At 38.1% G+C, this 14,046-nt stretch overlaps 1 protein-coding gene across 1 annotated transcript in view; it reads right to left on the reverse strand.

Moving 5' to 3' along the window:
- The window catches only part of TUBGCP3 (tubulin gamma complex associated protein 3), a 97,201-nt gene that overhangs the window by 52,836 nt on the left and 30,319 nt on the right, over window positions 1-14,046 (reverse strand). The window contains exons 9-11 of the mRNA XM_004704307.2: window positions 9,101-9,169; window positions 8,536-8,668; window positions 6,114-6,280 (exon numbers count right to left, since the gene is read on the reverse strand). Of these exons, the coding sequence (XP_004704364.1) occupies window positions 6,114-6,280; window positions 8,536-8,668; window positions 9,101-9,169 (369 nt within the window). The remainder of the gene's footprint in view (window positions 1-6,113; window positions 6,281-8,535; window positions 8,669-9,100; window positions 9,170-14,046) is intronic.

The following is a 14,046-nucleotide window of genomic DNA, read 5'->3' on the forward strand; positions in this document are numbered from 1 at the left end:
AACGCACTAATAGACTTATTTATTATAACTCAAAAGGGCACAAACAAGGGAAGCACATGATGAATTCTAGGAGAAGGCACAGGAGCATCCACATTCCATAAAGGGATGCCCTGTGCTCTCCCAGGAAGGGCCACACACCAGGGCGCTCCCCTGAGTGTCAACCATTAAATCTTAGGGTCTCCCTCCCCATGTCCTCATGATGGAGTATCTCACGGTTCTAGAGGTCTCAGCAGCATGCGATGCCCATACGGTTCCTCTTGGTCTGCTTAGTCCCTACTGCTTTGTCTCATGTGTTGGTCTATGAACAAAGACCAAATCACTTTTTCTAAGGTGATTCCATCCTTCACGCAAGGTCAAGCTATTGCTCCTAAATCTATAAAGCCAGCCAGGACTGACTGTACAGATGCGATAGCAATATAAAAAGCAAGCACCCACATCCAGAAAATAACAAATCATTTTTCATTTTCTTAACCACAAGATCACTTAGACTCTTGTTAAGCTCTAAGTGAAAAATTTTTAAAAATCACAAATTTGACTTATTGTGATAAGTCAAGAGATTTCAGAAGCATTCGAAATAATCAATTGCGCAGGTATTTAAACAGCTTCCTAAAATGTACCGCATCCTGTAATTGGAGAATAGACCTCAAATACATTAAAAATGACAAGTTTAACTCTTATATCAAAAGCAAAGTTTCCTTACCACAATAGTACTGAAATATAAAAGCAATAGTACAAGCATTTAATTCTCAAACAATTTATTCTTATAAAGTTCTAATTTAAAAGTAATTTTATGGCACTTTACAGAAATTGTTCATAAAAAATATAAATTTGAACTTAATTATCATGAAGACTAACCATTCTTCCCAGCAGATGACATGTAAACAGATACTAACGTATCCAAACTCTATTTTCTTAATATACCATTTTAAAAGACCAAATCATGGTATCAGATGAAAAATAGTATTTACTTGGAAAGAAGGAAGAAGTAAAGATTTGAGACAATACATGAGAAGCATTTCCAATAATGGTATTTATTGGCCTGGATGTGGGTTCGTTTTTCATTTTTTAAATCATTTTATTAGGGGCTCGTACAACTCCTTTTGTGTGTCAAACACATTTGTACATTTGTTGCCCTCGTTTTCTAATAAGTTGTTAAGTGATATAGCGATTATTCGTGCATTTTTCCATAAGCATACATACATTAAAAAATTTTACTAAATGAAACTGATGGAAACAAATGTACAAATGTGCTTGACACAATGGATGGATGTGTGGATTGTGATAAGAGTTGCACACGCCTCCAATGAAATGATTTTTTTTTTAAATATAAAAATTTGCAGTGTCGAGTAAATGTTACCAGTAAAAGATGGACATAGCTTTTCATTAGGACTTTTAGAGTATAATAAATTGATACTAAAATGGAAAAAAAATGTTACTAATGAGTTTAGTGGTTAAAAATACCAGTAGATATAAGACAAAGTAAACTTTTTACAAACTCGTAAAAGAAATGTTTTAAACTGTATGTAAAAAAATTAAAAACCTATAAAACAATTGAGATCTATGCAAAAGATATAAAGATCAAGTTCGTACATGGCAGAGAAGAATCTGGGACAGGTGCTAATATTCCTCCTCTTAAGTGGAAAAGAGTGGTTCCAAAGATTGAAACTAGTTCACTATTAACTTCGATATTTGGGGGAAAATATAGTTTTAATAAAGCTTTGAAAAATGTACAACCCAAACCAAACCCACTGCTATCAAGACAATCCTGACTCATAAAGAGTGGCTGGTGGGCTAGGGGGTTAGAACCGCTGACCCTATGGTTAGTAGTTCAACGCTTACCAGGACTCCTTCTGAAAAAGTAAAAGACATATACTAACAAAATAAAAACATATAACTTTTCAAAGCTTTTAATTCATATTCCAAAAGAGAGTAATTTCACAAAAGGAACAGAGGAAGCATAATAATTCTTAATCTATAAATTCAATATACAATGCCATAAAAAATTTGTTAACTTTAATGACAACTCATTCTATATTCATAAGTACAAGGAAATGCTAATGAACACTGGAATGTTGCTGTTAGGTGCCATGGAGTTGGTTTCGATGCACAGCAACCCTAGTTTACAACAGAACAAAGCAAAGCTCAGTCCTGCTCCATTCTCACAATTGCTCATGTTTGAACACACAGCTGTACCACTGTGTTGATCAATCTGGTTAAGTATCTGCCTCCTTTCTCTGGCCCTCTACTTTACCAAGCATGGTGTCTTTTTCCAGGACTAATCTCTCCTGATAACAGGTTCTAAGTACTAGAAACGAAGTCTTGCCAACCTTGCTTCTAATGAACATTCTGGCTGTACTTCTTCCGTGATAGATTTGTTTGCTCTTTGACAGTCAATGGTACTTCCAATGTCCTCCAGCACCATACTCCAATGCATCAATTCTTCAAGCTTCCATATTCAATGTCCAACTTTCAAACGCCTATGAGGGCTTGAGTCAGGCCCATCTCCGTCCTCAAAGAAATAGCCTTGCTTTACAACCTGTAATGAGGGCTTGAGCAACAGATTTACTGAAATCAGTGCACCCCTTGATCTTCTGACTGCTGCTTCCAAGAGAACTTACTGTGGATCACTGCAAGACAATATCCTGGGCAACTTCTGCCTTTTTCCCATTTATCATGATGTTACCTATTGGTCCAGTTGAGAGGATTTTGTTTTCTTTACATTGAGTTACAATCCATACTGAAGGTTGCAATCCTTTATGAGCAAGTGCTTCAAACCCTCCTCATGTTCAACAATGCAAGGGGTGCACTGTCGCATATCGCACGTTGTTACTATATCTTCTTCTAATCCCGATGCCATGTTCTTTTTCAGATAGTCTAGCTTCTCTAATTTGTTCAGTACATAGAATAAACAAGTATGACAACAGGATAAACACCTAATGCACACTTTTCCTCATTTTAAACCATAAGTTCCAAGTGAACGCAATGCAGTGTTCTGGAATTCCCATTCTTCTCAGGGTTATCCAGATAATTATGCTCCACACAGTCAAATGCTTTTGCACAGTAAATGAAACACAAGTAAACATCTTTCTAGTATTCTCTGATTTCAGCCTAGGTTCATCTGATGTCAGTAATGATACCTCTTGTTCCATATCCGCCTTTTGAATTCGGCCTGAACTTCTAGCAACTCTGAGACAATGTGCTGCTACAACTATTGTTGAATGATCGTCAGCAAAAATTTATTAGCATGTTATATCAATAATACTGTTCTTTAATTTGCAATATTCTGTTGGGTCACGTTTCTTTGGAATGGAAAAATACAAATCTCATCCAATGTGTTGGACAGGAAACTGTCTTGCAAATGTATTGACATGGAGGAGTGAGTGATTCCAGTGCTTTATCAGCTGTTGAAACAGTTCATTTGGTATTCCATCAACCCCTGGAGCCTTGTTTGTGGTTTAATGCCTTCAGTGCACTATGCCCCTTCCTTCAGTGCCATTGATTCTTGACCAGATGTTACCTCTTGAAATGACTGAATGTCAACTAGTTCTTTGTGGTTCAGTGACGCTGTATGTTCTTTTGATCTTCTTTTGATACATCATCCTGCATAGTTCAATATTTTGCCCATAGAATCTTTCAGTATTGCAACTTGAGGCTTAAATCTTTTCTTCAGTTTATATTACTTTGTCTTCTTCAGCTGCTCATTGAAATTTTCTGTTCGGTTCTCATTTCTTCCATTTGCCTTAGCAACTCTAAGATTAAGAGCAAGTTTCAAAGTCTCTTCTAACATCCACTTTGATCTTTCTTTCCTGTCTTTTTGGCTCTCATGGACTTATTTTAATTTTCATCAACTTCATCCTGAACTTATAAGTATCCTGAATTATAAGTGCTGATGAATAAGAGGCTGTATATCATATACTAGATGAAAAGCATTTTTACAAAAGGTAGGTAACATGACATGCTAGCAAGGGTGGAAGATAAACTGATAGGGCCACTCCAGAGCTCAAGTGGCATGATCAAACTCTGTAGTACACATTCCTCATAACCCATCAATTACACGTTCCAATTTCTCTAAGTTAGAGAAATTCAAAGGTCTCTATCAGATTCCCTATAAGGAAGCACATAAAATGATAGTCATTTTATTGTTAAAAATTAGAAGAAAAAAACTTCATTTTCCATCATCTGGATAGTAGCTCCATTTAAAAAATGGTTATGCCCATAGAGTAAAATAACAAGCAAATCAGTAAAATAAATATAAATCCCCAAATCAAACCCATTGCCATCAAGTTGATTCTAACTCAAAACCTCCTTATAGGACACAGAAGAACAGCTACACAGGGTGGCGAAAACTGTAGAACTGTATGGGAGCAAACAGCCTCATCTTTCTCTGGCATTATAGCTAGTGAGTCTGACACAGCAACTACCCCGCTATGCCAGAGTTCCTCAGTACTATTTATATACCGTCACGGGAAGAAACAGGAAGTTTACAAAGTAATCATGCAAATTTTCACATATATACAGTATGTATAAAATTCATGACAATAAATAGTGCTACAGCATTTATGTTTTCAAAAGCTTATACTCACATAGCAATACCATATGGTCAGTTCAGCTACAATGCTTGTTAAAAACAAAGACTTGTGCCATATTACAATGAAACTGTAGGAGATTAATGCGAATTTCATGTTTGTTGATGAAATCTGTGTTAAGGTCAAACACACTAAGTGGATGCAGGAAGCTATATCCATTTGAAGTGATCTACTTAGGAATACAGCAAACCTCAAAATCTACCAGCAATCTCACATTAGGTGCGTTACCAGGGACACCCATTCGTATCTGGTGTTGTAGCCTTTCTTCTGATTTCTAGCAATTCACAGTAACGCACAAGCTGCACCCTTCCAAAGGTCACTTCCAAAGGCAAGCAATAGGCATTTTCCAGGTAAAGTCCATACTTCTTCTAGAATGTGTGTTTGTCATTCTTGCACAGGTGAAACTACGCTACCACTTCTCTTGGGTTTCTACCCTTCCACCTTTATAATATCACTACCAAAGTTGGGGAGTATGGTATCCTTATCCTACCTTTACCATAAAGTCCACTGGTTTCAGTTTGTGATATGGCATAGCACAGTGATTTTTAGAAACACATGCTTACAAGCATGATTGACTATATTTTGGGAAGTACATATTCACACAAATAACTTGCGTCTTTAAAACTTTTAGCATCACAATTAATCAAAGTGAATTTTCAAAGTAATCATACAATATGTGACAGATATATAATCATTTGTCAATTTGAGGATTAAGAGTATAGGGGTGGAGTCTAGCTTGTCAATCAGATCATAGCCAATGAGGCCTGTGTGGGCAAGGCCTTCTCTTGAGAATTCTGGGAAACCCAGTACTTCCTCCTTGGAGGTGGGAGACTCTCTGCACACACCCTGGAAGACATAGCAACTGACAAGACACATGGACCCACCCTGATGCAGAGACCCCTGCCAGCGTTGAGATGTTTCTAATGCCACTGGATCCAAAGACTTTCTACCCACTGGCCTGTGATCTTCTACAATCGGCGTCATTGGATGTGTTTTGTGAGTCTGAAGAGGACTTTATAGATTGGTGTCAGACATATGGGCTAGTATCGGACTTATGGACTTGGACTGGACTGGGTTGGGATGCTTTCTCAATGTTCAATTCCTCTGATATATAAATTTCTTTCTTACATACGTGTGTCCATGGATTTGTTTCTCTATTCTGCCCAGGCTACCACACAATACAATGTAATGCCATTAATACTTTACTGCAAAGAAATTTATACTAACACTCTCTAGTCCTTGCTTTGTCATCAACTTGCTTATAAACTTGGCACAAGATTTGGACATGCTGGGGCTCAAGTCTCTCACTACTAAAACAGGTAACACTTGTCAACAACCAAAGACAGCGCTCCTATTAAATGAGACACCTGATGTTCAGAGCCCTGGGGAAAATATGCATGCCACTTAAATAAGTGTGATAATATTACTGTTAAGAGGTAAAGTAATAGTTGAAAAGTCCAAAAAGAATAATTGCACTTCCCATACTTTTTATAAGTCCAAACTATGCATCTTGTGATATTGACTTACTTCATGGTATGTGTCTTCCAGCTCTCCATCATATATCCAACGGTAAAGAAACGTCAGGATAGGGTGAGAGACCAAGCTGAGGATGTTCTGAACCAGAGATCTCATATACGGATCCCCGGTTTTTGTATAAGCGTGGACAGCAGATGCCAGTTCACCACCTTTCCTTCCTTGGGGGAAGGGAAAAAAGATGAAACATTATACAACTTTAAAGTTGTAATATTTAACAATAACAATACTAGTCAAAGATGAGAATGTTACTGGGATGAAGTCTGTTTTCTTAATAGTTTAAAAAAACCAGTATTTCTTGGGCCTAGAAGAAGCAATAATTATGTTACAGATTTGGATCTAAAAGATTAAAATTCTAACTCTGGCTTACCATGAATTTATACAAGATACCTACTTGTTCATTAGTGCTAAACAGTTACTAAGTAGCAAAAAATGTGTCTCACTATAGGAGGGAGCTTCAAAATTTTTTCCACAGACTTTTTGAAGCCCCTTCATATAATCTTGAATTAACATGGCCTTTCCTCATTTTTAATCAGGACAAATTAACATCCACACTTTATATATAGCAACTCGGTACAAACACACACACACAAGCAAATAAGCAAAAGCTTATGAAACAATACTATTGTAATCGTTTCTATTATGTTTCAAAAGCCTATACTCCTTTCACTTTTTAAAAAAGTCTGCACCTATCAATTCACAACCTACAACTTGCCAGTTGTAACCCACAGTTCGAAAAACAATGCTCTGAATGAATAACAGTATTCTATGTACTGTGAAAATAATTCAGTATGAAATATTGGGAGTGGTTAAAATCAGGTATAAAAATAGCATATGAAGGGTTTCTTATATTATAATAAGAACCCATGATTTATAAAAAAAATTTAAGAAAAGATTGGCATGATCTGATTTTAATAAGATTTTTCTGGCATTAGTGCACAAAAATGGTAAGATTTAAAAGAGAGAAATTAGAACCTCTTAAAAATGGTACATATGGGGAAGATACAAAATGCATATAGATTAAAAGTGTTAGGGAGAGAGGGGCAAAAATCTGAAACATGAAGGAAGAATAGGCCTTCACTAACTGGGTATTCTAAGAGATGAGAGACAATGACAAGAATGCCAGTAAATGACACCACATGGCAAATGTCTGCTTATTGAGTTTGATCTCATTTTTGAAAGGGGGAGTTCCAGCAGAGAAGCCAAGGCAGGCCCTGGGTGGCATGATGTTGAACTCAGTTTGGGAAATGAGGAAAGTCCTTGTTGCGATTCCTTTTGTTTCCGGTCGGTACCATCTAGTCGTTCAGAATCACAGCGAGCCTGTCTACAACAGAAAGAAACACTGCCCAGTTCTGCACCACCCTCAGTGGTTATGTTTGACGCCACCGATGCAGCCACTGAGTCACTCCATCTCATCGTTTGCTGACCCTGTTTGTCCAGAATGACGTACTTCTCCGGGACCAGTCCCATTCGATAACATGTTCAAAGTACATGAAACTAAGTCTTGCCATCCTCACTTCTAAGGGATACTTGAGCTGAACTCTTCTCAAGACAGATCTGTTGTTCTTCTAGCACTCGGTGGTATACTCAATAACCATAATTTTAGAAAGGCATCCGTTTTTCTATGGTCTTCCTTACTCACTGTCCACCTACTACATGCAGAGGCCAATTGAAAATACCATGACTTAGGTCATGTGCACTTCAGTCCTCAGTGACACACTACGCAAAAATTCTTGTCAATTTCAATGCCACTGCAGCAACACAAACAGCCAGAAGCGATATTCACAAGGCAAGTACTCAGAGGAGGTAAAAGCTGAAAACCAAAAACCAAATCCACTGTTGATCCCAACTCACAGAGACCCCACAGGGCAGAGCAGAATGGCTTCATGGGGTTTCCCATACTACTACAGACACACGCTGCCACCTATCTCACTCAGGGAGCTCTGGTGGTTTCGAAACACTGACTCTTCAGCCTAGCACTTGACTGCATCCCTAAGGTTTTTCCACATGTATGCTAGACAAGCAAAAATGAGAACGTTAACAACCATATGGTGAACACAGGCATATAAGGAATGAAAGCAAAGTAATGAAACCAGAGGACATATTCTTAAGAGGTAATGGAAGAATTTGGCTAAAGATACTAGTAAGAACGTACAGTACCAGGGATCACAAAAGAGAAAGACCTCTACAAGCTCAACACTACCTCTTTCTTCATGTCAATGAAACGCTAAGCTTTTACAAGTATAAATATCATACTACATTGGTAACTGGTTATTTTCCCTTTAAGTTTTTTCAATCAGTCTACTTATGATAGTCAAACTATACCAAAAATGAGGGCCACAAAAACAAGTGGATGATGTGCCCTAAGAATGGTTTTGAAACAAAGTCTAATCGGCACCAACAATTTAAAACTGACCTTGACAGTGATCCACCAGAGCAGCAAGGGTCTTCAGTCTTATTTTAGGGTCATATGTCCAAACCAAGAGGCGTCGAAGGGTTAAGCTGCTCTCAAGGCCCACATTGACACCCTGATCATCCTCTAACTGTAGCTGGGGGAAAAATTAGAATTTTTAAATAGAAGTAACTAAATATATCATGTCATTTCTTAATCCACATAAAATAATATGAGAAAGTGATGCTTTTGAAAATGAAGCAAGAGGTCCCCTTTTTGGAGAATAATAGTTATTTCTAGTTCCTTCTGATCCATTCAAATATACAGAACTCTGAAAATGATTGCTGAATTGGCTTTCAGCAATGGAATGGCACAACGGAATTTTACAGTTACACATACTTTACAAACAGCATGCTTGGGTTTCAAAAAACATGGGAAAACGAAAAGACAGTGAACTTTTTGTAGCTTGCTCATACTAACAAACATTTTATCTTTCAAAAATAATGTTTGAAGAAATTAAAAACAGTTCAGATAACTGAAATTCTTGTTAAACTTGAAACCAAGAATAAATTAAAAAGAAAATATTTACCTGAGAATGTAAAACTGAGAGTAATCGGTAGTATTCTTTGAGTTCCTGGTGCAATGCCACACAAAAGCTCTATAAAGTCAGAATAAATACATTTTAAGTACAATACATTCATTACACAACAGCTCATTTTAAGTATAAAGGCACATTATGGTTAGATAAAATTCACAATTATTTCAGCATAGTTAAAATTCTAATTTTCCGAATGGTCCTTTCCACTAACAGCTTTAATCACAATATAGATTTAAATAATGTCCAGAATAGGTTGCCCCTTTGTATAAAAATCAAGAACTTTGCAAAAAGAAATGAAGAAAATACAACATCTTTTTCATAAAGCTAAAAGCTTTAGAGAATTATTCGTTAAGTTATATCCTAAATTTTTAGAGTTAGAATGTGATTCTCTTTAATGTTCTCAGGTGACAAAATGAAAAATGAGTAACTACCTGTCAATCCTCCCCACAGTGTTTTACATTTTTAACCGCTTTTCTTCACATCTACATTATTTAAAACATCCTTGCACATCTTGTATTTCCCAAATTTAAACACTGAAGGGGTATAAAATTAAAATGATAGTACCAGAAGCTACAAAAGTTACTCTTACAGACCTAGAATCCTATGATACAGATATTCTGGTAGAAATCCTAGGAACTAAATTTTAAAATAATCAGTGGAAATATTTTGTTTTTGAGATAGTCTATAACACATAAAGCTTGTAAAGGATAAAACTTGTTATATTTAAATATCTATGTAAGGTCCATTACCTTTCCTTATATTTTAATTTACTCTATTAATCAGTCAACTAGAGGTTTAATTTTAATATAATTGCTTTGTAGATTGAGACTACTATATTTTCATTCTTATAAGCTATAAAAATGAACATAAAGTACACTAAATTTGCAGACTCAGAGAACACTTAAAATATGGGATTTGCAATGTAATATGCTGAGTTTTGGAATCAGACAGACTTTGGCATAAAATCTTTTGTTCCTACTAACTAAGCAAGTTACTCATTACCCATGAACTTTTGCTTCCTGACTTAAACAATGTGGCAAGAGCGATGAGGAATACACAACACAACACACGGTTTTGGCCAAGTCCATGCTGCAGAGTGGATTCCAACTCAGAGCACCCTGGAAGGCAGATGAGGACTGCAGCGAGGCATTTCGGAGGCTCTAAACCTTTATGGGAGGAAGAACCGCATTGTTCTCAGAAAGTGGCTGGTGGAGTCAAATCTCTGACCTCGTGGTCAGCAGCCCAGAATATAACCCGCTTTACCACCAGGAGTGACAATTAAACTTTAGGCTAGGCTCTTCAGTAATATTCACAGGAAGAATATATATCTATTTATTATATATTATATATATGTATATACATACATTTTGAGCCATAATGTTTATCTGAACAAAAATCCCATCACAGCCTCCAAGGTTACAGGCAGGCACACACAAAGAGATTTTTAAAAAGGGAAGGGAAAAAAAGTGTTCATTAGAAATAAGTATCTCTTTTCTTCATCTGTCCCAAGTCACCATGAGTATCCTACACCAAAATACTGCAATTACAGTATGTATCTCAGGCCCTCACATAATTAAGATGAAAGGTTTTTAGTTAGGTGAGTTTTCCACCTGAATTTATTAAAAAGCACATATAAATCTCATACTTAGGAAGCAGTATCTTCCGTTATAAATAAGTTTGGTTTTTTTTAGTATGTCTAGGGGCAGTATTCAATGGCAGCAGGTTCTGTTTTTGTTTAGGGGGGAACGTGGTTCTTCATTCTTTACGGAGAGCCCTGGTGGCATAATGGTTATAACTTGGGCCATTAACAAGGTCAGCTGTTCGAAAGCACCAGCTGCTTCATAGGACAGTTCTCTCCTTTTCTATAGGGTCAGTCAAAGCCTGAATGGACATGGTGACAGTGAGTTTGGAGGATCAGGACACTGAGCGTGAAAGGGAATACTACCATTAACTACAACAGACAACAGGCCTAAATTAGGAGTATGCCAGGCTAACGAGGACATATGATTCCCCCAACTACATCACTCAATAATTCTTTGAATAAGCTAAATAATTACTTCTTTAGTAATTAGATATTACTTAAAAGATTAAAATTAAAAAAACAGGTCACCACTTCGTAGATTCTAATGCATTGCAACTCCTAGGTGCCAGAGCAGAACATTGCTCCAAAAAGTTCTCAATGGACGGTTTTACTGACGCAAATATCGGACTTCAAGGCATATCTGGGTGCACTGTAACTACCAATCTTTCAATTAATAGCCAAGTTCATTAACTATTTGTACCATCAAGCGGCTCCAATTAAGTATTACAAAGCAATTACTTCAAATAGGAGATTAAAGTTGAATGGGAAAAGCACTAGAATTAAAATTACAAGTCACATTACTTATCTGTAAGAAAATCTAGAGAAAAAAATTAATTAACCATTGTGAGGGTCAACGAGTTCATCTACGAAATGAGAATAATTAACACTTAACCTAATTTTAAGATTGGTGTGAAAATCAAATAAGGATGTGAGAAAAAAGACTTTGAAGTCCAGCCATTTAAAATGGCACTGCTATTGTGATTATCAATCAATTTGCTAGGTGCTAGTCAGGAGCTACTGCCCAATGGCTTCCTGTTCCTCTGGCAATGCATTCAGACAGCAACCGCAGTGGGTTTCCATCTTTAGCTTCTTTGAGCGTTCACCAAGCTAGTCTCAATGTGCTGTCAGAAGTATGACCAGCAGCTGCTCACAGAGCTCAGTCCTAACAGTCACTCCCCTTCATGGCAGAGGTACCAGCAGCAGGTGAGCAAGTACTTTGTTTTGGTTATCTAACGCCACTAGGGCTTCAATGGACAAAAACATTATCTATGGCTTCAGTGGACAAAAAATGATTTTCTCACAGCTTTGGAAGCAAGATGTCTGAATGTAGGGTGCTCGTTCTAGAGGAAGGCTTTCTTCTGTCAGTGCTAGAGGAAGGCCCTCGTCCAGGGAGGGCTTCTGCGCCTGAGCATCTTCACGTGGTTTGCCAGCGCTGCTTCGGCTAACTTCTGTTGAGATTGTGTCATACAGCAAAAGAAACTGACTGCGGGCACATCATACAGGAGCCAGCCTCACTAGCATAACAAAGACAGCACATCCCGAGGCCTAGAGGTTAACACCGACAACATGGGTTTCTGGAGAACACAATGCAATTCTTAACATTCCATCCTTTGGCCCCAAAATTCATGTCCTGCCCATATGCAAAACGCACTCATCCCATCCTTATAATCCCCAAACTCTTAACTCCAAATCCAAAAATCGCTTTCTGAATCATTTAAATCAAATGTGGGTGAGATTAAGTGTATTCTATCCTAGGGCAATATCCCTCTTCACTCATAAACCTATGAAATCTAGACTACAAATTTTTTATTTCCACAGTACAATAGAGGAACAAACGTAAGCATTTCCATTACAAATGAGAGAAATTGGAGCAAAAGAGAGAAAGTGGGCACCAAGCCAGTGTACAACCAACGATTTACATTTGCTCTCAAAACTGGAAGACAATTCTCTTCTTAGGGTTCTGGGTTGTGCCTTCTGGATTTTAGGTGGATCCCTCAGCCCTGGGCTTCAGCTCGACCTTCCAGGTTCACTGGGATGACTACTCTGCTCCTTCAACTTTGGGTGGTCCTATTTTACTACTCTACTTAAGTGGCCACGTCAAACTCCTGGCCATGGGCATAAAAGCCTTGTGTCCTCAGCTCTGGCAGGAGCCCTCTTAGTCTAACTAAATGGTAGTCCCACGTTGGTGAAGAGCTGAAACATAGGAGACTCAGCTTCCCCTTTGAGATCTCCGAAGCCTCAGACCCACCCTCTGAAACTGAGGCAGTTCTGCTTCCGGAGCTCCTTCCAATGTTCTGATCTTCTGAGCTATTGCAGGAATAATTCTATTCTTAGAAACATGATGCACGTAGCTACGACAGGGGCCATGCATTATTTAATGTGGCTTTTCTAATCAAAGTCTCTAACTCCCACCATACAACCTTTTCCGGCACGGGTCTGGTAAGAAAGTAGGGAAGATACTGATGGGATTCACCTGGAATTTGCAACAGGATTCTCTGGAGTACCATCCTGCTGGGTGTAAAGTGAGCCCTCTGAAGCAGGAGGGATCTCATTACCAGCAAGAGTCAGGAGTGAAGCATGTCCTTTGAGCTCAAGATCCCTGTGCAGTGAACCTCCTGGGATTCAGATGACAGCTATAACATCAAAGGAGCAGCAGCAAAACCAGGAACCAGAGTAAGGACCAGTGATGGACTTCCCAACCCACAGAGCTGAGTGTGTCTGTGCAGGAGATTGGCTTGCAGAGTGGAGTGCCTCAGGATGAGGCTCACTAGAGTGGGATGAGTCTGCTGCTTAACTCAGGGAGCTGTATTTGCTGACCCATGGAAGTGAACCTGATTGCCTTCAGGTTGAGGTTCACAGGGAAGTGGAATGCCCCTTTGGGCATTTACTAGCTGACTTAAAAGAATTTTGTGGCATGGCCTAATAAACAACTCAGCTCTTAGCTTTTCACTGGCATTACCACTTAGCTTCCTTAATGAACCCTGGAATCATGAATTCTGTCTGAGTTCTATGTAGCCATTACAGTATTAGATCCTAGAGAGGTGAAACAGAGCACATCAATCAAGCTACGCAACTACTGTGACTGTTTCCTGCCTACAGAATTCCAAGAAGTAGAAAATATTCTTGCCTTCACTTCTTAATCTGTCCTCTTCAGGCAAAGCTGACAGTTTCCTGCTGTGATGACTGATTGGATCCAACAATTTAGTAACAGGTTTAATCTCGTTAACAAAAGTGATATAGCCACATGCGTGGTGAAAATTTAAGGACAACAGCACTTGGATTACACAAGAGAATTTTTCAAATCTTTTAATATTTGCTTTCCCTTTGCACAATTTGGGGTGGGGGGGTTAACCAT

Source organism: Echinops telfairi, unplaced genomic scaffold (assembly GCF_000313985.2).
Source record: "Echinops telfairi isolate 266 unplaced genomic scaffold, ASM31398v2 ScPeMD7_7467;HRSCAF=8505_1, whole genome shotgun sequence".
NCBI lineage: Eukaryota > Metazoa > Chordata > Mammalia > Afrosoricida > Tenrecidae > Echinops > Echinops telfairi.